This window comes from Leucoraja erinacea, chromosome 22, assembly GCF_028641065.1.
Source record: "Leucoraja erinacea ecotype New England chromosome 22, Leri_hhj_1, whole genome shotgun sequence".
NCBI classification, from domain to species: domain Eukaryota; kingdom Metazoa; phylum Chordata; class Chondrichthyes; order Rajiformes; family Rajidae; genus Leucoraja; species Leucoraja erinaceus.
Genome location: NC_073398.1, coordinates 31,283,297 through 31,309,930, shown reverse-complemented (window position 1 = coordinate 31,309,930; position 26,634 = coordinate 31,283,297). Strand labels below are relative to the sequence as shown.

Genomic DNA, 26,634 nt, shown 5'->3' with positions numbered 1-26,634 from the left:
CGCTCTCTAGTTGTTGGTAGGATGGTTCAGTTGCTTGTTAACAGCTGGGAAGAAGCTGTCCCTGAATCTGGAGGTGTGACAGAGTAGAGGAGCGGGAAGGTTCTACTGCAGTTGTACAGGGTCTTGGTGAGATCACACCTGGAGTATTGCGTACAGTTTTGGTCTCCAAATCTGAGGAAAGACATTCTTGCCATAGAGGGAGTACAGAGAAGGTTCACCAGACTGATTCCTGGGATGTCAGGACTTTCATATGAAGAAAGATTGGATAGACTCGGCTTGTACTCGCTGGAATTTAGGAGATTGAGGGGGTATCTTATAGAAACTTACAAAATTCTTAAGCGGTTGGACAGGCTAGATGCATGAAAATTGTTCCCAATGTTGGGGGAGTCCAGGACAAGGGGTCACAGTTTAAAGATAAAGGGGAAATCCTTTAGGACCGAGATGAGAAAATCATTTTTCACACGGAGAGTGGTGAATCTCTGGAATTCTCTGCCACAGAAAGTAGTTGAGGCCAGTTCATTGGCTATATTTAAGAGGGAGTTAGATGTGGCCCTTGTGGCTAAAGGGATCAGGGGGTATGGAGAGAAGGCAGGTACGGGATACTGAGTTGGATGATCAGCCAGGATCATATTGAATGGCAGTGCAGGCTCGAAGGGCCGAATGGCCTACTCCTGCACCTATTTTCTATGTTTCTATGTTTCTAGGCTGCCTGGCCCTCAGAGTTACTGCAGCATTCTGTGTCTATTTTTCCTCTCTCCACTCCTCCCTCCTTTAATCCCCCCCCTTCCTTAACTCCTAATTCTTTAATTCAATTCTCGGTCACCTGCGAAATCTCACAGCTTGGTGTTAAGTTTTATTTTGACGACACTCTTGAGAAATGGCCTGGGAAATTAATAAGTGGGTTTGAAAAAAACACATATAAAGGCAGATGAAAGGATTTTTTTTTCCCCGTGATTGTTAAATAATTTCAATTCGAGCCGTCAGCTTGTTGGGTCTGAGGTAGCTGTCTACGTCAGTAAATGTGAGGCAGAGCAGGTCGCGTAGGAATGCCTGGAGCTGAGAAACGGCTCCCCTCTGACAGGCACAGATAACACTGAGAGGGGTCTGCTGGTTCCTGTGATAAAGCAGCAGGTTATATCTGCTCCACCCACCGTTGTGCCAAGGAACATTGCCAAACCACACTGATCCTCACCCAGGATTCCCCCTTACTCCGATAAGCAAAGCGGATTCCTTTAGTTTCGGAAACAACTGCAGATGGTGGTTTAAATCGAAGATAGACACAAAATGCTGGAGTTAGTCGGTCTGAAGAAGGGTCTCGACACGAAACATCACCCATTCCTTCTCTCCAGTGATGCTGCCTGTCCCGCTGAGTTACTCCAGCATTTTGTGTCTATCTTCCTTTAGTTTAGTTTAGTTTAGAGATATAGCGATGATAGAAATATTTTTCACACAGAGAGTGGTGAATCTCTGGAATTCTCTGCCACAGAAAGTAGTTGAGGCCAGTTCATTGGCTATATTTAAGAGGGAGTTAGATGTGGCCCTTGTGGCTAAAGGTATCAGGGGGTATGGAGAGAAGGCGGGTACAGGATACTGAGTTGGATGATCAGCCATGATCATATTGAATGGCGGTGCAGGCTCGAAGGGCCGGATGGCCTACTCCTGCACCTATTTTCTATGTTTCTGAAACAGGCCATTCGGCCCACCTAGTCCGCGCCGACCAGCGATTCCCATTACACCAACACTATCCTGCGCACAGTTTTTACCAAAGCCAGACGGACTACAAACCTCTACGTCTTTGGAGTGTGGGAGGAAACCAGAGATACTGGAGAAAGCCCACGCGGTCACGGGGACAACGTGCAAACCTCGTACAGACAGCGCCCGTAGTCAGGATTGAATCCTGGTCTCAGGCAGCGACTCTTCTGCTGCGCCACCGTGCCGCCTAACCAACCTAGAATGTTGCCAACGTTTACTTATAATGCCTCTTCTGCAAAATAAGTTGCTTTCACATAGTGCCTTTCATCACAAAGCTCTTAGATTCATAGTCATTGAGCAAGTTGCCCACGGCGACCAAGATGTCTTTGGTCCAACTTGGCCACACCGCCAACATGCCCTGTCTCCATTCATCCCACCTACCTCTGTTTGACCCACAGCACCATACAGCATGGAAACAGGCCCTTCTGCCCACCCATGCCGACCCAAACACACCATCCAAGCTAGTCCCATTGCCAGCGTTTGGGTCACAACCCTCCAAACCCTTTCCTATCCATGAAACGTTTTCCTGTCCAAATGTCTTTTGCTGTCATGGTACTGAGCTCAACTACCTCCTCTGGCAACTTGGTCCATGCACCCACCAACTTCCATACACCCAGCACAGTTCTTCTGATTGGGGTGTCTATGACCTGAGGGTTGATGTAACATTTGAGCCATGGTTTACTGGAGCAAAGTTAGGAAACATTTCCCACTGGTGCACAAGAACGCAACGGCTCCTCCGGGCATCGATATCAACCACGATGCACCTTGCATCTTAGCCCCGTGAGGAACGACATCCCGTTCAAATGTATACTTACTAATATGCTTGAATGACAAATAAAAATTATTATTATTTATAACAGGGTGTGGAGCGGAAAAGACTACAAAAAGTAGTAAACACTGCCCAGTCCATCATCAGCTCTGACCTTCCTTCCATCGAGGGGATCTATGGCAGTCGCTGCCTCAAAAAGGCTGGCAACATCATCAAAGACCCACACCATCCTGGCCACACACTCATCTCCCTGCTACCTTCAGGTAGAAGGCACAGGAGCCTGAAGACTGCAACAACCAGGTTCAGGAATAGCTACTTCCCCACAGCCATCAGGCTAATAAACTTGGCTCGGACAAAATTCTGAACATTAATAGCCCATTATCTGTTATTTGCACTTTATCAGTTTATTTATTCATGTGTGTATATATTTATATAATGGTATTTGGACACACTGATCTGTTCTGTATTCGTGCCTAATATGTTCTGTTGTGCTGAAGCAAAGCAAGAATGTCATTGTCCTATCAGGGACATGTGACAATAAACTCTCTTGAATCTTAGGGTCTTCTCAAGCAGCAATTTATGCAAGGCCAATAGATTAATTTGTAATCGGAGACAGAGAGATTTTGGTCATCTGTATTAAGGGATAAATGGCTAGATCACACATCAGACCTGCTCTCACTGAACTGAACACGAGGTTCAGTGGATTAGACTCGCGACTGTCTAAATAACGGTAAATGGTAATGTTTGCCAGTTTAGAAAAGATCTCAAATAAAACTCAAAGTGTGGCTTTGCATGGGGCTGGGATGATACTGTGGCCGATGAATACTCGAAGCAGAAAGTTGATGTGATTAGTGTCCAACACTAGATTCCTGCAACATCCTAGAACAACACTGGAACACCCATTCCTTCTCTCCAGGGATGCTGTCTGTCCCGCTGAGTTACTCCAGCATTTTGTGTCTAGCCAGATACATTGCTGCAGCTTTTACATTTTCTGCAGGCGTTCCTGTAAATGCTAAAGAGGGAATATTTTAATATTTATTATTTTAATATAAATGTCCAACCGCCCCCCCCCAAAATGCAATGAGCCTTTAACCTGTCAACATAAAACCTGGGCTACAATTGGTATGATTTCCGACTGGTGTTGTTTCCAACAATGATCTAACATTGTTGCCCAGAACTCTTCAACGCTCCAGATATATGTGCTGGTAATTTAATAAGGAAAAATAAGATTGAAGCTACACATGCAGAAATTGATAACACTTCTTTCCCACGGCGACAAAAATCTAAGACAAACTTCCTGCAGTGAAAAGAACTGAGGCTAAAGGAATAATTTGCTTTAACTAGACAATGCCACGCAGAGAGTTCGAGTAAGAGGCTGATTATGGCATGCTATCTGGTGTATAATTAAAGTCACACGGAGGCTGAGTGGCAATCCGATCACTTCACATTTCACAGTGAAAACCCTAAATATTGTATTGGCCCTGAAACTTACTTTCTAAAAGTGGGCAACTCTGAGATATTTTAGCAAATGTCTAAAAGCCCTGTCCCACTGTACAAGTTCATTCAAGAGCTCTCCCGAGTTTCAAAAAAAATTAAAACTCGTGGAAGCATGTAGAATGTCCGTCGGAACTCGGGGACGTCTCTTAGCGGCTCGTAGCGCTAACAGCAGATAAGCCCGGGAAAACTCGTGAAGGTTTTTCAACATGTTGAAAAATGTCCACGAGAGCCCCCCCGAGTACCTACGAGCGGCCATTATCGTAAATCTCCGAGTTCGAATCAGGGCAAACTCGGGAGAACTCTTGAATGAACTCGTACATAAGTGGGACAGGGCCAGGTCAGGCAACATCTCTGGAGTACGCGAAGAGGTGACATTTCGGGTCATGATCCAAGAAGAGTCCTGATGTGATACGAGTCCTGCTCGACCTGCTGAGTTACTCCAGCACTTTTGTGTCCTTTTGTGGAAGCCAGCATCTGCAGTTCCGTGTTTCTAGGTCTAAATGGTGGATTACTAAGACTTAGCACGGCAATTGAACTTTATTAAATGTCGAAAATGGACACAAAAAAGGTGGAGTATTTCAGCGGGTCAGCGATTTCCACCCCTGATCTGAGGGTCACCAAAGAGGTAGATAGTAGTTCAACACTGCTCTCTAGTTGTGGTAGGATGGTTCATTGCCTAATAACAGCTGGGAAGAAACTGTCCCTGAATCTGCAGGTGTGTGTTTTCACACTTCTGTACCTTTTGCCCGATGGGAGAGGGGAGAAGAGGGAGTGGCCACGGTGAGACTGGTCCTTGATTATGATGCTGGCCTTGCCGAGGCAGCATGAGTATAAATGGAGCCAATGGAAGGGAGGTTGGTCAGTGCTAGGAATTGGTTAAAAGCAGCCCAGTCGGTGTTGACCTGACCCTCCCTGTTTTTCCCATCCCTTCTATTTGTTCGTGTTGCCTGGAGGCAGCAGATAATAAAATAACACCAGAGATTATCACACCGACAGGAAGCATCACGCAAACGCCTCGAGTTCACAATCACTTCACGTAGACTGGACAAATAACCAGTGGACTCTCGCTGCTGTTTATTTGGCCGTCTACGACATTACTTTCAAGCGATGTCAGACATTGTAAAATGAATCGGCGCGGTGGCACAGCGGTAGAGTTGCTGCCTTACAACGACCCGGGTTCGATGCTGTCTGTGCGGAGTTTGTACGTTCACCCCATGACCTCGTGGGTTTCCTCTGGTTTCCTCCCGCACGCCATAGATGTACAGGTTTGCAGGTTAATTGGCTTTAGTAAAAATTGTAAATACGATAAGATCTTCTTCTTGTGTGTGGCGTGCACAGCCTAAAGTTGTAGGACAACTTGTTCTATTTGATCTTATTTGATAAACCGAGAAAGGAACAATTTTATTTGGGATGTATGGTCAAGGTGGGTGGAGATGGCTGGGGGCCAGATTGTTCAGACCCTCTTCCCACAGTCTTCTTCAGCTTCCATACAACTCTACCGCTGTGCCACCATGCGCCCCCCAATCTAATTCCTGTCGTACTGTTGCACTAAGCAAGACCTGGTACTTGTCAACACCTGGTACTTGTCAACCGTTTAATGAAACAGTTGGAGCCAAATATTGCAAGGAATGTATACAATATCTAATATATACACATTTATATTTGTATGATGTCTATTATACAATTATACAAACTTGTAATGCAGACAAATCTATTTAAAAGTATGCTCATCCTCAATAATGTGTAAGTAATGTATATTTTTCTGGGGGGTGTGACTAGAATAACTACAGCATTATCTAGAGTTGATTCATGGTAGATCTATGGATTGGGATCTGGTGCAAGGCAGATTTATTGTGTTGTCTTGCACTGCTGATGATTAATACAAGGAGCGTTGAAGTGGAATATCACAAAGTGATGGACAGGAATGCAACCAGAGAATGGAGGCACGGTGGCGCAGCACCAGAGACCCGGGGTTCGATCCCGACTACGGATGCTGTTGGTTCGTTCTCCCTGTGACCACGTGGGTTTTCTCCGAATGCTCCGGTTTCCTCCCACACTCCAAAGACGTGCAGATTTGTAGGTTAATTGGCTTTGGTAAGATCGTAAATTGTCTCTAGTGTGTGCAGGATAGCCTTAGTGTGCGGGGATCGCTGGTCGGCGCGGACTCTGTGTTTTCCGCGCTGTATCTCTAAACTAAATTAATACTTGAAGATTATAAACGGATAAGCTTTGAGGGGGAGATGAACCAGATGCAGGGACAATGCGTCAGTTTGCCGTGGTGTGTTTGAGATTCCTGAGAGGCATAGAGGCTTCTTGCTTGTTGCCATGGCATGGTGTCAGAGTCTTGCTGTGGGTATGTGCGACCTTTATTCTCATGAATTTGATGCAAGTGGCAACAGGAGGCAGTAAACAAGCGGTTGCTACCAAACACCTCGGCCTGGGTTTTTACAGCGAGTTTGGTTTAGTTTAGTTTATTGTCACGTGTACCGAGGTACAGTGAAAAACTTTTGTTGTGTGTTCGTGAATTTTTTTTTCACACAGAGAGTGGTGAATCTGTGGAATTCTCTGCCACAGAAGGTAGTTGAAGCCAGTTCATTGGCTATATTTAAGAGGGAGTTAGATGTGGCCCTTGTGGCTAAAGGGATCAGGGGGTATGGAGAGAAAGCAGATACGGGATACTGAGTTGGATGATCAGCCATGATCATATTGAATGGCGGTGCAGGCTCGAAGGGCCGAATGGCCTACTCCTGCACCTATGTTTCTATGTTTCTAGTTTCCCACTCCCTTGACTCTCAGTCTGAAGAAGGGTCTCGACCCGAAAGGTCACCTATTTCTTTTCTCCAGAAATGCTGCCTGACCCGCTGAGTTACTCCACCATTTTGTGTCTGTCTTCACAAATATGTTGTCAGGACTGGAGAGTCTGCGATATGAGGAGAAACTCAATAGGCCGGGGCCGCTCCCAGCTGTTATCAGGCAACTGAATCATCCTACCACAACCAGAAAGCAGTGCTGAACTACTATCTACCTCATTGGAGACCCTGGGACTATCCTTGATCAGAGTTAGCTGGCTCTACCTTGCATTAAACGGTATTCCCTTATCATGTGTATATACAATGTAAATGGCCCGATTGTAATCATGTATTGTCTTTCCGCTGACTGATTAGCACACAACAAAAGCTTTTCACAATAAGCTAAATGGGAAATTTATGAGATTAATACATTGTTCTTTACTCTTCAGTTTTAACAGCCAGTTGCTTGAAGAAGAAAGAAATGAAGGGGTTCACACACTCTTAATAGCATGTCGAATTCGTTGCCACAGAAGGCTGTGGAGGCCAAGTCAGTGGGTATTTTTAAGGCAGAGATAGATAGATTCTTGATTAGTACGGGAGTCAGAGGTTATGGGGAGAAGGCAGGAGAATGGGGTTCGGAGGGAGAGTTAGATCAGCCATGATTGAATGGCAGAGCAGACTTGATGAGGCGAATGGCCTAGTTCTACTATTCCTTATGACCTCATGATCCAATGCAGTACAGCATCGTGTAATCTCAAAGGCCCGAGTGAAATATTTGCTGTAAAATCCTATTCTTGTTGAGGAGGGGAGTTCCTGACAATTAAGAAGTGCAGCTGTTCAGGAGAAGACTGATGCTCTTTGATTAGAAGTAAGGGCCGAGCAGAAATGTCCCGCGCACGAGATAAATCATTCACTTTGGAGAGTGGTATTTTGTGTTTAACTGCACTGTTTAAAATGTACCTCCGGTGCTAGACATTGATCAGAGGGGGCTTCTGCTGCTGGGGCAGTAGGTTCATCCATCAGGTTTATTTTCGTCTTGCTCCATTCTCCTCATTAACGTCGGGGCCCTTCGGCTGGGAGGTCAGTGGGGGGGGGGGGGGGGGGGGGAGGGACTCATAGAGAGCTTAGACGTTGCAGGGAGCAGTTCCACCAGGGCTGACAGCTAACAGCTGCCCCGCACTGTACCATGCACCAAGGTAGCTCCGCATTCCAATCCTGCCGACCCATGACCCCTAGGCCACCCTTTACCCTTCACTCCGAGATTACAGCTGCCAAGTCTTGATTTATCATATGCTGCTAGAACATAGGCCGGCACGGTGGCGCAGCGGTAGAGTTGCTGCCTTACAGCGGCAGAGACCTGGGTTTGATCCTGACTAACGGGTGCTGTCTGTACAGAGTTTGTTCATTCTCCCTGTGACCGCCTGGGTTTGCTCAGCGTGCTCCAGTTTCCTCCCACATCCTAAAGACGTACAGATTTGTAGGTTAATTGGCTTTGGTAAAAATTGTAAAACAGTCCCCAGTGTGTGCAGGATAGTGTCAATGTAGCGGGATAGTTGGTTGGCGTGGGCCGAAGGGCCCGTTTCTACACTGTATCTCTAAAATCTGGTGGACTTGGTGGGCCGAAGGGCCTGTTTCCATTCTGTTTCTCTAAACAGGCAAATGACATCCAGTAATTCCAACATCCGTGTACCCCAGCTGTCCATTCAGCTACTTACGCAGTTCATGTCTTTCTGTATTGGGAGGTAGTAGTTCTGCTTGCTGGATTCCTTCACACAATATGCCTGGGGAAAGAGATAAACGCACACTGGTCAGAGCAGAGCTTGCTGAGAGGAGTAGAGTGTGGTGACATAGTGTTTATTTTCCAATGTCAACTTTCAACTAATCTGGATTCAACTAGCCAAGGTGTGGAGCAAGCAGTCAACAACTTGTATGCATCACCCATGGCCAGTCATGACCGAGGGGGCCCTACTACTATTTTGAATTCCCAATATTACAGGCAAAATCTTTCCAATTCAATTCCTTCTGTAAATAGGACATATGCCGTATATTTCCCGGTGTCGAAGACGCTATTTTTTACTCTAAAATAAGGCCCGAAAATTTACCTGCGTCTTGTAGGCCGAAGGTTAGGTTGTTCATAGGCCTATAGGAAGCGTTTCGATACTATTCGGCAATCCAAGCCCCTCTAAATGACCCCAGAATGTAATGTATAAATTACTTAGTACTAAATTTAAAAAAAAAATAAACAAAAAAATCATAACGAATAACAAGAGGCTACACAATTACTAAAAATGTAAGGAAATATTAACAGTCACAACATTAACGGCAGCCATTTGCATTGTTTTGTTTTGGTCGGATGGTTCCACTATTCTTCCATAAGCTTTTATCCATAATTACAAGCATTAAGTCAGTGGATTTTTGTTGCAGATTTTTCGGGTGGGAATCCGTGAGTTATAGCTGCAAGTGAACTTGACCCATGTTGCCTTCAACACTAAGATGCGATCCATTGTCCCCAGTGTGTGTGGTCATGGATGGACAATGGACCATCATGGGAGTGAATGGATTAAAGACCAATTTCTAAGGCTGGGTTTCACCTTAGTTTTTTCAGTCCAAAGCGTACGGAATTATTTATGCACATTTTCTGTGGCCCACTGGATTAGACCTGAACTTGGGCAGCGCCATGACCACGGTGGATGGGAGAGCGCAAGAAAGAGGCCGTGAGAGGGGGAGGGAGTAGGTGGCGGTGAGGGAGAGAAGGAGAAGGGAATGGAGGGAGAGAGGGAAAAGGGGGAAGGAGGAAATGGGAAAAGGGGAATATTGAGGAAAGAGAGGAGAAAGACGATGCAGTCTGGCGCTATTTTCTTTTACCGTTGACGATATATTTGATTCATGTTTGAGCGTTGTTGATGCAGCACCAGGGGGCCCATCCGTTGCATTTGTCGTTGCATTACTTGATGTACTCTTCACTGAGTGCCCGGTCCCATCAGTGAATGCACTGCTCACTGCATTTGTCTGCATCATGCCGGTTGTGTCCTTCACCTGGGCTTTACTCATTGTAATGTTCTTTACTTTCCCCGTGGCACTGGTCACCGTTTCAACACTTGACCCTTTCGTACGTTCAGTGGTCGCCTTTGGGACGCCTTTGCTTTTAGTTGGGGCATTTGATTTTGCCACGGAGACACTTGTTGGTGTGCTCGTAGGTACTGTTGTTGGTAAACCCTGGTTGGGAGTTGCTGTGGGCTTTCCAGATGGAATGGTTGATTTTGGTTTAGACGAAGCCGAGGCACTTGCACTTCCTGCAAAAATAGATTTATAAAACATTAAACGTCATCTTGTTTCATTCAGCCATCTCCAGAAACACCGCAAAATTTATTGGAGGAACAGCACCTCATATTCCGCTTGGGGAGTCTGCATCCTGGTGGCATGAACATTGAATTCTCCCTTGCTGTTTCCTCCCCTCCCTATCTCTCCCTCAGCCCTCGGGCTCCTCCTCCTCCTTTTTCCTTTCTTCCCCCCACCTTCAGTCTGAAGAAGGGTTTCGGACCAAAACTTTGCCTATGTCCTTCGCTCCACAGGTGTCTATGCACAGTAAATGGCTGGATGGTAATCATGTATTGTCTTTCTGCTGACTGGTTAGCACGCAACGAAGGCTCTTCACTGTAGCTCGGCACCCGTGACAATAAACTAAACCAAACGCTGAACGCTAGAGCAGATGTCACGGTCTTAGAGTCATAGAGTCATACAGCGTGGGAACAGGCCCTTCGGCCCAACTTGCCCACGCCGGCCAACATGTCCCATCTACACTGGTCCCACTTGGCCCATACCCCTCTAAACATGTCCTATCCATGTACCTGTCTAATTGCGACTTAAACGTTGCCTCACCTCCGGCAACTAGTTCCATTCACCCACCACCCTATGTGTGAAACCGTTAGCCCTCAGATTCCTGTACGATCTTTCTCCTCTCACTTTAAACCTATGCCCTCTGGTTCTGGATTCCCCTACTCTCAGCACGAGGCTCTGTACATCTACCCAACCTATTCCTCTCATGATTTTACACACCTCCATATCATCATCTCTCATCCTCCTATGAGTGAGGGAATATTGTCACAGCCTGCTCTACCTCTCCTTATAGCTCACACCCTCTAGTCCTGGCAACATCCCTATAAATCTTCTCTGCACCCTTTCGAACTTGACAACATGTTTCCTATAACATGGTGCCCAGAACTGAACACAATACTCTAAATGCGGCCTCACCAACGTCTTATCCAACTGCAATAATCTGAAATATCTATATCCCAATTTCTATAATCTCAAATATCTTACTCGCAAATGAAGAGACGACCAACAAGAAATGCTTAGATACAGTCAAAGCGTCATAGAGTGATTCAGCATGGAAACAGACCCTTCAGCCCAACTTGCCCACTCTGGCCAACATGTCCCAGCTAGACTAGTCCCACCTACTTGCATCCGGCCCATATCCCTCTAAACCTGTCCTATCCATGTACCTGTCTAACTGTTTCTGATACGTTGGGATAGTCTCTGCCACAACTATCTCCTCTGGCAGCTAGTTCCATACACCCACAAATGTTACCCCTCAAAGTCCTAAAAAATCTTTTCCCCTTCACCTTAAACCTATGCCCTCTGGTCCTCAATTCCCATACTCAGGGTAATAGACTGTGCATGTCCTCTCATGAATGTATATACCTCTACAAGATCACCCCTCATCTTCCTGCACTCTAGGGAATATAGTCCCAGCTTGCTCAACCTCTCCCTATAACTCAGACTCTCTCGTCCCACCAATATCCTTGTATATGCTCTCTGTACCCTTTCCAACTTGACACCATCTTTCCTATCACAAGGTGTTTCAGTACCTCTTGTAGAAGACGATGGTGGTATTGGTGTGCCCACTGCATGAGCTATAACAGGTTTAGCAGTTGTAGTGATGTTTACTGCTGTGTTATTCTTTACTCCACTGGTGGCCGTCAGTTTTGAATTGTGATCGGTAACAGTGGGTGACGTGGAACCTGCAGAAGGAACAAGAGTTTGCAATTATTATTTGACATGGGTAGGACATGTAGTTTAGTTTAGTTTAGAGATGCAGCACGGAAACAGGCCCTTCGGCCCAGCAAGCCCGCGCCGACCAGCGATCGCCCCGCGCTCTAGCACTATCCTGCACACGCTGAAGGGGCTGTCCCACTTGGGTGACCTAATCCGCGGGTTCTGGCGGGTTTGCCTTCAGCTCATACTCGCAGCATGGTCGACAAGAGGTCCTAGGAGGTCTTTGTAACTCTCCTTCATGCTCAAGAGTGGTCCCCGTGTACTCGAGGCCTCAGCTAGGTTGCGGCGTATATTTCAACATGCTGAAAATTGCCCACGAGTAACAAAAGGTCCCCATGGAAAAAAATCAATATATTTTTTACTCGTAGGTTTAGTCGAAGTAGGCCGTAGTAGGTCGGCATGTGAGTCGTAGGTTAATTGAAGGTAGTCAAAGGTAGTTGTAGATAGTCTTCAACATAGTCAAAGGAGGTTGAGGGAGGTCTTCGGCATAGTTGAAGGAGGTCTTCAACATGCCATTTTTTCAAACTCTCCTAAACTCTTCTAAACTCGCCAATTAAGTCGCCGCAGTTGGACAGTCCCTTGAGGAAAAGGCTCGCTATAACTCAGACTACCGGGTCCGAGCAACATCCTTGTAAATGCTCTCTGCAGCCTTTCCAGCCTTTTTGGGAGATTGCAACCTTCACGTGGTCCGCCCTGTTTCAACGAATGCAATCAACCTGGCATGCACAATCAAATAAGATCAAACAGAACAAGTTGTCCTACAACTTTAGGCTGTGCATGCCATACGCAAGAAGAAGGAGAAGAAGCCTTTCCAACTTGAAAACATCTTTCCTAATACAAGGTGTTTCCTCACACCTGACCATTCTCAATCTCAAAAATGAGTAGACATAAAGGCAGAGTGGCACAGCGGTAGAACTGAGTGAAGTGTGGATGGAGGTGATGGAAGGGAGGTTGCTTTGTGTGAAGGCCCAGCCGTCAATGTCCACATCCTCATCTGAAAGTTGGCCCCTTCAAAAGTATGCCAGTCTCTCAGAAGACTAATATAAATTGTTGTAGAGGGGGGACTTGAACTTACAACTTTCAGTATCTGGGATAAATGTGTTACCTTAGGAACGCCGGAGACCCGGGTTCGATCCTGACTATGGGCACTGTCTGTACGGAGTTTGAACATTCTCCCCGTGACCTACATGGGTTTGTTTGGGGCTCTCCAGTTTCCTCCCACACTCCAAAGACGAACAGGTTTATATATGAAATGATAAACTATCCCTGGTGTGTGTGGGATAGAATTAGTGTGCGGGGTGATCACTGGTCGGTGCAGACATAGTAGGCCAAAGGGCCTGTTTCCACGCTGTATCTCTGAAGTCTAAAGTGAAGTGATCAGACCCGACGTGTGATACAATGCATATTCAGCGCAATGCTTAGAAAACAGATTTTCCGTCATGTATCTAATGATTCATTCTCCTTACCTAATGTTGGACTAATTGTGTTATTTTGTGCCGTTGCGGTTGTAGAGGTACGGTTACTTTGGGATGAAGGAACCGTGGACTTTGTTACACTTTGAGTTTGATTGGGATTTGCCGATGATGTTGATAATTGATTAGTCGTGAGGATGCTTCCTGAAGACGGCGCTGATGTACTAGCGTTGCCCTGAATTATACCGGGATCAGCAGTTGTTTGTTTGGTTTCTGTTGCGTTATTCTTTGTGGCGATTGTCGGTGTCACCTTTGGACTGTTATCGGAACCAATGATTGACCAGGAACCTGCTGAAGGAACAAGAGTTTGCAATTATTATTGGACAGGGGTAGCACATGTAGTTTAGTTTGGTTCAGGGATGCAGCGCGGAAACAGGCCCTTCGGCCCACCGAGTCCAGTCGCCCCGTACACTAGCACAACCCCGCCCACACCAAGCCAATAAAACTACAAAAACCTGCACGTCTTTGGAGTGTGTGAGGAAACCGGAGCACCCGGAGAAAACCCACGCAGGTCACAGGGAGAAGGTACAAACTCGAACGTACAGACAGCACCTGTAGTCAGGAATGAACCAGGGTCCCTGGTGCTGTGAGGCAGCAACTCTACCGCTGCGCCACCGTGCTGCCCACATCCAGTTGCATTCATCCAGGGGACATCCTTTGCTTGTTCTGCATTTAATTGCATCATGAACAATGTAATGTTTCAAGATCAGTTTATTGTCACATGTACCAGTTAAGGAGCAGTGACATTAGAATTACCATACAGCCATACGGAGTGAACAGCAACAAGACACACAGCCACATAAAATAAAAGTTAACATCAACATCCACCACAGTGGATTTCAATTTTCCTCACAGCGATGGAAGGCAATAAAGTTCAATCTTCTTCCTCTGTGTTCTCCCGTGGTCGGGGCAGTCGAACCATTCACATCCGACCATTCGGGGTGATCGAAACCCCCGGGTCGGGGCGGTTGAAACTCTCTCCGAGGCATGGAGCTCCCGGGTCGGTCTCTTCCTACCAGAGACCGCGATGTTAAAGTCCTCAGGGCCCCTGCGGTTGGAGCTTGGACCCCCGGCAAAGGGATCGCAAGCTCCGCGACGTTAACCATCGGCAAAGGGATGGGCCGGGTGAACGGGTGACTGCAAGTCAACGTGGAGGGCCGAAGGGCCTGTTCCCATGCTGTATGTCTGAACGACACTAAACATGAGTTAGTCTGTTTTAGTGACGGTAAATATATACTCATATCCCAAGACAACCCTTCTTTCACTTCTCGCCAGCTTGAATATTTCTAGTGGGGAGATTGTTAGGGCAGCACGGTGGCGCAGCGGTAGAGTTGCTGCCTTACAGCGGTTACAGCGCCAGAGACCCGGGTTCAATCCTGTCTACGGGTGCTGTCCGTATGGAGTTTGTACGTTCTCCGTCTTCCCAGAAGACCTGGGCGGGTTTTCTCCGAGATCTTCGGTTTCCTCTCACAGACGTGCAGGTTTGTAGGTCAATTGGCTTGGTTTAAATTTAAATTGTCCCTTGCGTGTGTCAGCTAGTGTTAGTGTGCAGGGATCGCTGGTCGGCACGGACCCAGTGCGCCGAAGGGCCCGTATCCTCGCTGCATCTCTAAACTAAACTGGATAAACTTATCTATACCCTTCACAAACGAAAACTTTCAACATGTTGTAGTATAATGTGGATAAATGTGAGGTTATCCATTTTGGTGGCAAAAACGGGAAGCAGACTATTATCTAAATGGAGGCCGATTGGGAAAGGGGGAGATGCAGTGAGACCTGGGTGTCGTGGTACACCAGTCATTGAAGGTAGGCATGCAGGTGCTGCAGGCAGTAAAGAAAGCGAATGGTATGTTGGCTTTCATAGCAAAAGGATTTGAGTATAGGAGCAGGGAGGTTCTACTGCAGTGTACCACACCTTGGTGAGACCACACCTGGAGTATTGCGTACAATTTTGGTCTCCAAATCTGAGGAAGGACATTATTGCCATAGAGGGAGTGCAGAGAAGGTTCACCAGTCTGATTCCTGGGATGTCAGGACTGTCTTATGAAGAAAGACTGGATAGACTTGGTTTATACTCTCTAGAATTTAGGAGATTGAGAGGGAATCTTATAGAAACTTACAAAATTCTTAAGGGGTTGGACAGGCTAGATGCAGGAAGATTGTTCCCGATGTTGGGGAAGTCCAGGACAAGCGGTCACAGCTTAAGGATAAGGGGGAAGTCTTTTAGGACCGAGATGAGGAGATTTTTTTTCACACAGAGAGTGGTGAATCTCTGGAACTCAGAGGGTATGGAAAGAAGGCAGGTACAGGATACTGAGTTGGATGATCAGCCATGATCATATTGAATGGCGGTGCAGGCTCGAAGGGCCGAATGACCTACTCCTGCACCTAATTTCTATGTTTCTATGTTGTAAATCCAGCGACGACCAGAAAGACGCTGAGACTACTTACGACCATACAGGCGACACCCTGGCGACATGTCACGGGGTGAATCCTACATGATCGTGAGTAGTCGCCCAAGGAGTCGTACCTGGATTTTCAACCTGTTTACATTTTTCGGGCGTCGTGCAACGACCTATGACGGGTGCCGGCAGTCGCCGAAAAAGTCGCGTAAGTGGGACAGGTCAGAAAGTTTAAATTCCCATTGTGGAGATCATAGAAGAATTCTAGGCAATGGTGAAGGAATAGCGGGTTTGGATAAGATGTTAAATGAAAGCCTGTTCCACCTCTTACGGAGAGGAAAGTGATTCCCCACAAGGCCAGAAACACAAGGAGCTCAGGTCAATCGATCACTGAAATACTAAAATCACTTGTTTTTATCGTTTCACACTTTGTGTCAGACTCGTGTACAAGTCAACTCCCTTTGTTATGATGGTGCCTACGATTCAAAAGTACTTCGCCGGATGTTAGATATTTTAGAGAGGTGATCTTTTAGGGGAGTATAAATTTTTGAGAGGACTAGATTGCAGTCTCTCACCCAGAGTAGGGAAATCGAGAAATCGGCTTAAGGTGAAAGGGCAAAGATTTAATAGGAATCTGAGGGGTAACATTTTTACACAAAGGGTGGTGGTCAGTGCGGGCAAGATGGGCCGAAGGGCCTGTTTCCACACTGTGTCACTCTATGACTTTGAAAGAGGGATATGAGCCAAACGTGGGTAAATGGGACCAGCTTCCATGGGGCAGCGGGCTGGCATGGACGAGTTGGGCCGAAGGGCCTATTTCAGTGCCATATAACTATGATGCTATAATGAGAAGCACAAGATATATTCAAACATTCTTTTAACCTTGCTCATAATTGATAGGAGTAGATTTAGGCCATTCAGCCCATCAAGTCCACTCTGCCATTCAGTCATGGCTGACCTATCTACCTCTTCTAACCCCATTCTCCTGCCTTCTCCCCCATAACTTCTGACACCCATACTAATCACAACTCTATCTAGTTCTGCTTTTAAAAAATCCACTGACTTGGCAAAGAATTCCCCAGATTCACCACCCTCTGACTAAAGATATTTCTCCTCATCTTCCTAAATGAAAGTCTAATTCTGAGGCTATGACCTAGGCTCTCCCACTGGTGGAAACATCCTCTCCACATCCACTCCTTTCACTATTCTGTACGTTTGAATGAGTTTCCACCTCATTCTTCTAAACTCCGGCAAGTACAGGCCCAGTGCCGACAAACGCTCATCATAGGTTAACCCCACCCCCTCATCCTGGGATCATTCCTTGTTGTTAATAAGAACAACAACAAAAAAGTGCCTTTGTTATTTTCAGTCCTTGATGAAATCTTGGCTTGACACAGTTACGGGTTTTGCACTATCAATAGGATGAACTAAAATGTCAAAGTAGCAGGATGCACCTGTGATAATAATCGTGCAATGTTCTTCAAACATCTAAATATTTGAACATCATCAGTCTGACTGCACGACACAATGTGTATAATGGGCATAATGCGCAGTGTGACCTCGTGTAACCTCTCTGTAGTAACCCATTCAGGCCATGTCGAGCTGCCACACTCTTTGGGATATGGAGAGAATGCAGGAACGGGCTACTGATTTTGGATGATCAGCCATGATCATATTGAATGGAGTTGCTGGCACGAAGGGCCGAATGGCCTACTCCTGCACCTATTCTCTACGCTTCTACTCCCCATGGAGGCTCTTGTAAGTTCACAAGTGATAGGAGCACAATTAGGGCGTTCGCCCTATGGTCTACTCCGCCATTCAATCATGGTAGAGTTGCTGCCTTACAGCGCTAGAGACCGGATTTCAATCCTGACTACGGGCGCTGTCTGTACATAGTTTGTACGTTCTCTCTGTCACCTGCGTGGGTTTTCTCCGAGATCTACAGTTTCCTCCCTCACACCAAAGACGTACAGGTTTGTAGGTTAATTGGCTTGGTATCATTGTAAATTGTCCCTAGTGTGTGTAGGATAGTGTTAATGTGTGGGAATCGCTGGTCGGTGCGGACTGACTGGGTCGAAGTGCTTGTTTCCCAAACGCTGTATCTCCAAACTAAACTGAACAAGACTAAAACTCCTTGTTCCTGTTTCAATCTGTAAGACGTCACTTTTTTTTAAAAACCTTCTCCTTTTTCTACCTTTCAAGGTAAAATGTTTCTGCTTCTGGGATGTGTAAAAAGGAACTGCAGATGCTGGTTTAAACTGGAGATAGATACAAAAAGCTGGAGTAACTCAGCGGGAAGGGGCAGGATCTCTGGAGAAATGGAATGGGTGACGTTTCGGGTCGAGATTGACGTCTGGAGAAGGGTCTCGACCAGAAACGTCACCCATTCCTTCTATCCAGAGATGCTGCCTGTCGCGCTGAGTTACTCCAGCCTTTTGTGTCTATCTTCTGCCTCTGGGATATTCAGTCCATGATGGACCTTCGGGCACAGTCTTTTGAGAAAGCTTGGAGCCAATGGTGAGATTCTTACAAAATTACCTCCGTGATTTCTCAACGGCAGAGATGGCATTTGTCGTCCAAGAAAGCTCCACCCAAACCCCTTCCTCTTCACCGCTCTTGTGCGCGGGCCACAAGTGCCAGAACTTTCTTGTTTTAGATATTTCAATACGGTTTCCGTTAAGAGGAAATGCAAGGAAACACTCCGCACTCTGCTTCCCCGCAGATTTGTGCTTGCTACTTTCACTTGACGCAGCCTTACAGCCCAGAGACACGGGTTCGACCCTGACTACGGGTGCTCTCTCTATTCTCCCCGTGACCTGCGTGGGTTTTCTCCGGGTGTTCCGGTCTCCTCCCACACTCCAAAGACGTGTAGGTTTGTAGGTCAATTGGCAAAATCTGTAAAGTTGTAAATTGTCTTTGGTGTGTGTAGGATAGTGTTACCGTGCGGGGATCGCTGGTCGGCACAGACACGGTGGGCCGAAGGGCCTGTTTCCACGCTGCATCCCTAAACGAAACAAAACCTTTCATCTCCGCAGTCGCTCATTCAATTAGCCCTCCCCTATCTGTTAATCTCACTCACATTTGACTGCGTTTCATGTGCAGGAAGGAGCCGCTGATGCTGGTTTATACTGAAGATGGACACAAAGTGCTGGAGCAACTCAGTGGGACAGGCAGCATCTTTCAGTCAGACAGCAAAGAGATGAGGAGGAATTCCTTTAGTCAGAGGGTGGTGAATCTGTGGAATTCATTGCCACAGACAGCAGTGGAGGCCAAGTCAATGGATATATTTTTAGGCGGAGATTGACAGATTCTTGATTAATTCCAAAAGGTTTGGGTGTAAAACTGTTCACAGAGGTTACTGAGATACAGGAAATAATGCAATGACCGATGGCAACTGGATTCCTGAGATCATGGGATGAGTTAATCTTCCTACATTCCAACCATCTTATGTAAGCGATTTTATATCTTGCAGTTGAAATGATAAAAAAGTCAGATTAAATTTGATAGTTGTGAAATGTCAGTAGTAGTCAGCCACAGAGCCATCAAGTTGTACAGCATGGAAACAGGCCCTTCGGCCCAACTTCCCCATCCCAATCATGATGCCCCATTTACACTAATCCCACCTGCCCACAACTTGCCCCATACCCCTCTAAAGTTTTCCTATATCCATTAATTTTACCTCATGCCCAAGGGGTAACTTTTCCACACAAAGGGTGGTGGATGTATGGAATGAGCTGCCGGAGGAGGTAGTTGGGCAGATGGTTTCCCTCCCCTACGATCAGTCTGGAGAAGGGTCCCAACCTGAAACATCACCTACCCAAGTTCTCCACCTTACATTCAATTTATAGTGACCAAGTAACCAACCAAGGAAGCTGCACGTCTTTGGGATGTAGGAGGAAACCGGAGCACCCGGAGGAAACCCATGCAGTCATTGGGAGAACGTGCAAACTCCACATGGATACCACTGGAGGTCAGGATCAAACCTGGATCACTGATGCAGTGAGGCAGCAACTTAATTCGCTTCAGAGCCAAATAACAAATAGTCTCTGATTTTGCTAAACACTGATGAAAAAATCCCACTGCAGAACTGGCGGCTGTAGCGGTAGAATTGTCGCCATCCAGCGCCAGAGACACGGGTTCGATCCTGACTACGGGTGCTGTCTGTACGGAGTTTGTACGTTCTCTCCGTGACCTGCGTGGGCTTTCTCCAGCATCCTCGGTTTCCTCCCATACTCCATAGACGTACAGGTTTGTAGGTTAATTGGCTTGGTATGAATGTACAAATCGTGGGATAGTGTTAATGTGCGGGGATTACTGGTCGGTGTGGACGTGGTGGGCCAAAGGGCCTGTTTCCATGCTGTATCTCTAAACTAAGAGTATAGAGTGGATTAGACTGCAGTGAAGAAAGCTAATGGCATGTTGGCCTTCATGATGAGAGGATTTGAGTGTAGGAGTAAAGAGGTCCTTCTGCAGTTGTACAGGGCCCAGGTGAGACCACATGTGGAGTATTGTGTGCAGTTTTGGTCTCCTAATTTGAGGAAGGACATCCCTGGTATTGAGGCAGTGCAGCGTAGGTTCACGAAGTTAATCCCTGGGATGGCGGGACTGGTATTTGAGGAAAGGTTGGAAAGACTGGGCTTGTATTCACTGGAATTTAGAAGGATGAGAGGGATCTTATAGAAACATATTACATTATAAAAGGACTGGACAAGCTGGAAAAATGGTCCCAATGTTGGGCGAGTCCAGAACCAGGGGCCACAGTCTAAGAATAAAGGGGAGGCCATTTAAAACTGAGATGCGAATAAACTTTTCACCCAGAGAGTTGTGAATTTGTGGAATTCTCTGCCACACAAGGCAGAGAATTCACTAAATGAATTTAAAAGAGAGTTCAATACAGCTCTATGGGGCTAGCGGAGTCAGGGGATATGGGGAGAAGGCAGGTACGGGTTACTGATTGTGGATGATCAGCCATGATCATAATGAATGGCGGTGTTGGCTTGAAGGGCCGAATGGCCTCCTGCTGCACCGAATGGCCTCCTCCTGCACCTAAGCTCAGGGGCGTGCGCGCTTTTGCAGTTGCAGCACCTAGACTGTGGAACAGCATCCCTCTTCTCCTCAGAACTGCCCCCTCCTTTGACTCCTTTAAGCCTAGACTTAAAACCTACTACTACTCACAAGTGTTTCTTGAGGTCATAGAAACATAGAAAATAGGTGTAGGAGTAGGCCATTCGGCCCTTCGAGCCTGCACCGCCATTCGATATGATCATGGCTGATCATCCAACTCAGTATCCTGTACCTGCCTTCTCTCCATACCCCCTGATCCCTTTAGCCACAAGGGCCACATCTAACTCCCTCTTAAATATAGCCAATGAACTAGCCTCAACTACCTTCTGTGGCAGAGAATTCCAGAGATTCACCACTCTCTGTGTGAAAAATGTTTTTCTCATCTCGGTCCTAAAAGATTTCCCCCTTATCCTTAAACTGTGTCCCCTAGTTCTGGACTTCCCCAACATTGGGAACAATCTTCCTGCATCTAGCCTGTCCAACCCCTTAAGAATTTTGTAAGTTTCTATAAGATCCCCCCACAATCTTCTGAATTCCAGCGTGTACAAGTCGAGTCTATCCAGTCTTTCATCATATGAAAGTCCTGCCATCCCAGGAATCAGTCTGGTCCCCTGAGGGAGTGCTGTATGTATGTATTTATGTATGTATTGTTTGATCTATGTACCATTGTATGTAGCATGTTAATACCTGCACTGATGTAAAGCACTTTGGTCAACAAGAGTTGTTTTAAATGTGCCATTAATTAGAAATAAAATTGACTTGACTTGACTATGTTCTACGTTTCTATTCAATATCTAAGGACGATGAACCTCAAGGGTTAAGTGACATGGGAAGGAGCCAAGACCATTTTGAGATGGCACCAGAGGCACAAAGGCCCTGTGTGGCTTCCTCCTTTTCTCAAGCTAGTACGATGCATGCAGTTAAAAATAAACAGGATTCACAATACTTTCATCCTTCCAATTGTGGCTCGGGAAGGGTATGCCGAGAACAAAAGCCAAAAGATTTCTTTGGAGACCATCATTATCGGCAAATCTCTGGCGCTGCGGCTTCCCACCGCCGTTGTACGCAACTCTGAAACAAAACACTTTGGATAGCCAGTGAGGAGTGGGCAGCTTGACATCTGGATGGTAGGTATTGTGCTTTGCTTTACCCCTCACCAAAGAAGATTGAGATGTGTTGAATTCGCTCCAGCTATTTTTAGTGCAAAGGAAATTTAGAATAATAACTTAGGAAGCTGTACACAGCACACCCATCCCCACGGACACACCCACCAAAGCGCCATTTCAATGATTGCTATTTAACACCCCCCCTCCCAGAGGTAGGTTTTAAGCTGCATCTGTGAACATAATAGGGTGAAGTGTTCTCAAGGGAGGATGTCATGGGTGGGTTAGGGAGGGGAGGTACCGGGAGAACAGACTTGAAAGGAGTTCTCTTTGTACGCCGTCTTGTAACTTCAGGACAGACCCTGGAGGGCCAGGGGCAACACGGTAGAGTTGCTGCCTTACAGAGCCAGAGCCCCAGGTTCAACCCTCACGACGGGACGTTTCGCGTGCGGTTTCTCCGGGCTCTTCGGTTTCCTCCCACACTCCAAAGACGTGCAGGTTTGTAGGTTAATTGGCTTGGAATAAATTTAAATTGTCCCTGGTGAAGGATAGTGTTAATGTGCGGGGATCGCTGGTCGGTGCGGACTCGGTGGGTCCTGTTTTCGCGCTGTATCTCTAAACGCAACTAAACACTACACCAGTGGATCCACTCTAGATGTGGCCAGCTTTGCATTTTGCTGGGAGAGCAGCACAATGATCACGGTGGTAGCAGAGCACAGAGTCACATAGAGCTACAGCAACGAAACAGGCCCTTCGGCCCATCAAGCCCACACTGACCATCAACTACCAATTTTACAATGACCTCCAGTCTCTACACCTTGACCTTACTCAAAAGGTTGTGAGGGAATTTAGAGGGACACGGTGGTGCATCTGATGGAGATGCTGCCTCACAGCGCCAGAGACGCAGGTTCGATCCTGACCTCAGGTGCTCTGTGTGGTTTACACATTCTCCCCGTGATCGCGTGTTTTCCCTCCGGGTGCTCCGGGTTCCTCCCACATCCCAAGGACGTGTGTGTTTGCAGGTTAATTGACCCCTAGCGTGTAGCGAGTGGGTGCAAAACTGGGATAACATAGAACTAGTATGAACGGGTGCTCGATGGTCGGAATGGACTGGGAGGGCCGAAGGGCCTGTTTCCATGCTCTATCGCTAAACTAAACAAGAAAATACAAGTTTCAGGGCAACTTCTTGAGTTTGGATTTGCTTCCAGCATGACGATGCTAGGAAGTGCAGATGCTGCAATTTTGAGCAAAAAAACAAGGTGCTGGAGTGACTCAGCGGGGGAGTTATTCTGGTTGACTCTCCGAATTACTCCAGCACTGTGTGTTTTACCTTCAATATGGCATTGGATTAGCTAAAGGGGCTGTCCCACTTGGGCAACCCAATTGGCGAGTTTAGAAGAGCTTAGGAGAGTTTGAAAAAATGTCATGTTGAAGACCTCCTTCGACTATGTTGAAGAGTATGTTCGACTAGCTGTGACTAACTTCGGGAAAATTGAACACCAAATAGTGGAGAGTAAAGACGACTTCCTTCGATCTCTTGCGACCTCCCTTCCACCTCCCTTCGATTCTGATGAAGACCACCTACGACTAGCTCCGACTACCCACGACTAACATGCCAACCTACTACGACTAATCCTACGAGTAAAAAAGTATCGATTTTTTCCATGGCGACCTTTTTTTACTCGCGGGCATTTTTTTAAACATTTTGAAGAAAGCGTCGCGACCTAACTGAGACCTCGAGTAGGCGGAGACCACTCTCGAGCATGAAGGAGAGTCACCAAGACCTCCTACGACCTCGTGGCGACCATGCTGCGGGTATGAATCGAGGGCAAACTCGCCAGATTTTGCGGTAGAGGTCGCCCAAGTGGGACAGGCCCTTAAGGGATACAAGATTAAAATTGTGATGCATGTTTATTCCCCTAAAGTCTTATGTTCTGATGTTTGTTTTCTTTCTTTATTTAGCAGGATGTGGGTGTCACCAGCAAGGTCTGTGTTTAGGAGTTAGTATCAGTAATGGTGGCCACAAAATTATCAGGCTGTTTTACTGATTCCCTTATTTTACCTAATTGCTTTCTTTTACCTAATCTAGCACACTCCCTTCCCCTAAAGGACATTATGGAAGCTCCATAATTAGGCAAGGGTTACATCCCACGGCACATTGAGGATTCGAGAACCTATGTCCTCTGGTCCTCGAATCCCCAACTCTGAGTAAAAGACTCTGTGCATCTACCCGATCTATTCCTCTCATGATTGCCCAACGCATCACCGGTTCCTCGCTCCCCTCCATTGAGTCCGTCCAAAGCAAGCGTTGTCTGCGGAGGGCGCTCAGCATCGCCAAGGACTGCTCTCACCCCAACCATGGACTGTTTACCCTCCTACCATCCGGGAGGCGCTACAGGTCTCTCCGTTGCCGAACCAGCAGGTCGAGGAACAGCTTCTTTCCGGTGGCTGTCACTCTACTCAACAACGTACCTCGATGACTGCCAATCACCACCCCCCCTCCCCCAGACACTTATTATTATTTATTCTAATCGTTTGCTATGTCGCTCTTCAAGGGAGATGCTAAATGCATTTCGTTGTCTCTGTACTGTACACTGACAATGACAATTAAAATTGAATCTGAATGATAGAAGGAGGAAGACAACTCAATGTATTCTGACGGCCACAGCCTAAGGCACCAACAGTGTTGGTTTAGTATTTCTGGTGTTGGTTTAGTATTGCTATGTGAACCGAGGTACAACAAAAGTTTTATTTTGTGTGTCACCCACGCAGATCGCTTGGGCAGCTTGCAACCCAGCAGTACGAGTTTTGATTTCTCTAACTTCAAGTAACCCTTGCTTTCCTTCTCCCTCCATCCCTTCCCCCACCCTAGTTCTCCAACTAGTTTCACTCTCCTCCTGATTAATTTTACTGTTTGCATGCCTCGTTGTCACCTTCTCCTCAGCCGACAATAAACCATTCCGCATTTCCTTGACCATTGTCCGCTTCAGGGATCTGTCATTTTCACACCCATATCTCCAGTTTCCCTCTCCCCTGACTCTCAGTTCGCATAGACAATAGAAAATAGGTGCAGGAGTAGGCCATTCAGCCCTTCGAGGCAGCACCGCCATTCACTGTGATCATAGCTGATCATCCACAATCAGTACCCTGTTCCTGCCTTCTCCCCATACCCCTTGACTCCGCTAGCCCTATATCTAACTCTCTCTTGAAAGCATCCAGAGAATTGGCCTCCACTGCCGTCTGAAGCAGAGAATTCCACAGATTCACAACTCTCTGGGTGAAAAAGATTCACAACTCTCTGGGTGAAGAAGGGTCTCGACTCGAAATGTCACCCATTCCTTCTGTCCTACTGAGTCACTCCAGCATTTTGTGTCTATCTTCCTTCTAAACCTATCCTATCCATGTATGTGTCTAAATGTTTTTTAAATGTTGCGAAAGTGCCTGCCTCAACTACCTCCTGTGGCAGCTTGCTCCGTACACCCACTATTCTTTGTGATAAAGGGAATAACGTCTAGTGCAAGATAATGTCCTACTAACGATAGCCCTAGGGTCTCCAGAGAGGGTAGTTCAGAACTGCTCCCTAGTAGTTGACAAGATGGTTTAGTTGACTGATAGCAGCTGGGAGGAAACTATCCCTGACCCTGGAGTTGTGCATTTATTCATTTCTATACCTCTTGCCTGATGGGAGAGGGGAGAAGAGGGAGTGATGGGGTGCAACTGGTCCTTGATTATGCTGCTGGGCTTGCCGAGGCAGCGTGAAGTGCAGACGGAGTCGATGGAAGGAAGGTCGGTGTGTGTGATGGTCTGGGCTGCGTCCACAATTTCTTGAGGCCTTGCGTGGATGGTAATTGTAGCTTGCCAGGTGACGTTGGTACTGAATTATGAACACGGATATTTATTTTAATAAGTGATTATTTGAAAGGGTGACGGGATCTTTTTTGGAAATGGAAAAGAGGCAGTGACGAGTGGGGTGCCGCAAGGCTCAGTGCTGGGACCCCAGTTATTTACAATACATATTAGATGGAAGGTGGTTAAGAAGGTTCAATTGTTGGGTATTAATAGTGGAGTAGCAAGATGGATTCAACAGTGGCTGAATGGGAGATGCCAGAGAGTAATGGTGGATAACTGTTTGTCAGGTTGGAGGCCGGTGACTAGTGGGGTGCCTCAGGGATCAGTGTTGGGTCCACTGTTGTTTGCCATATACATCAATGATCTGGATGATGGTGTGGTAAATTGGATTAGTAAATATGCAGATTATACTAAGATAGGTGGGGTTGTGGATAATGAAGTAAATTTTCAAAGTCTACAGAGAGATTTAGGTCATTTGGAAGAGTGGGCTGAAAGATGGCAGATGGAGTTTAATGCTGATAAGTGTGAGGTGCTACATCTTGGCAGGACAAGCCAAAATAGGACGTACATGGTAAATGGTAGCGAATTGAGGAATGCAGTTGAACAGAGGGATCTAGGAATAACTGTGTATAGTTCCCTGAAAGTGGAATCTCATGTAGATACGGTGGTAAAGAAAGCTTTTGGTGTGCTGGCCTTTATAAATCAGAGCATTGAGTATAGAAGTTGGGATGTAATGTTAAAATTGTACAAGGCATTGGTGAGGCCAATTCTAGAGTATGGTGTACAATTTTGGTCGCCAAATTATAGGAAAGATGTCAACAAAATAGAGAGAGTACAGAGGAGATTTACTAGAATGTTGCCTGGGTTTCAGCAACTAAGTTA

The 26,634-nt window shown here is 46.5% G+C and overlaps 1 protein-coding gene across 2 annotated transcripts in view; it reads right to left on the bottom strand.

Moving 5' to 3' along the window:
- The window catches only part of podxl (podocalyxin-like), a 78,364-nt gene that overhangs the window by 16,337 nt on the left and 35,393 nt on the right, over positions 1–26,634 (bottom strand). The window contains exons 2-5 of one of the 2 annotated variants that reach the window (XM_055653392.1): positions 13,329–13,622; positions 11,676–11,828; positions 9,673–10,100; positions 8,523–8,588 (exon numbers count right to left, since the gene is read on the bottom strand). In XM_055653392.1, coding sequence (XP_055509367.1) covers positions 8,523–8,588; positions 9,673–10,100; positions 11,676–11,828; positions 13,329–13,622 — 941 coding nt within the window. Of the gene's footprint in view, positions 1–8,522; positions 8,589–9,672; positions 10,101–11,675; positions 11,829–13,328; positions 13,626–26,634 lie in introns of both variants that reach the window. The other variant, XM_055653391.1, reaches the window with a different exon arrangement.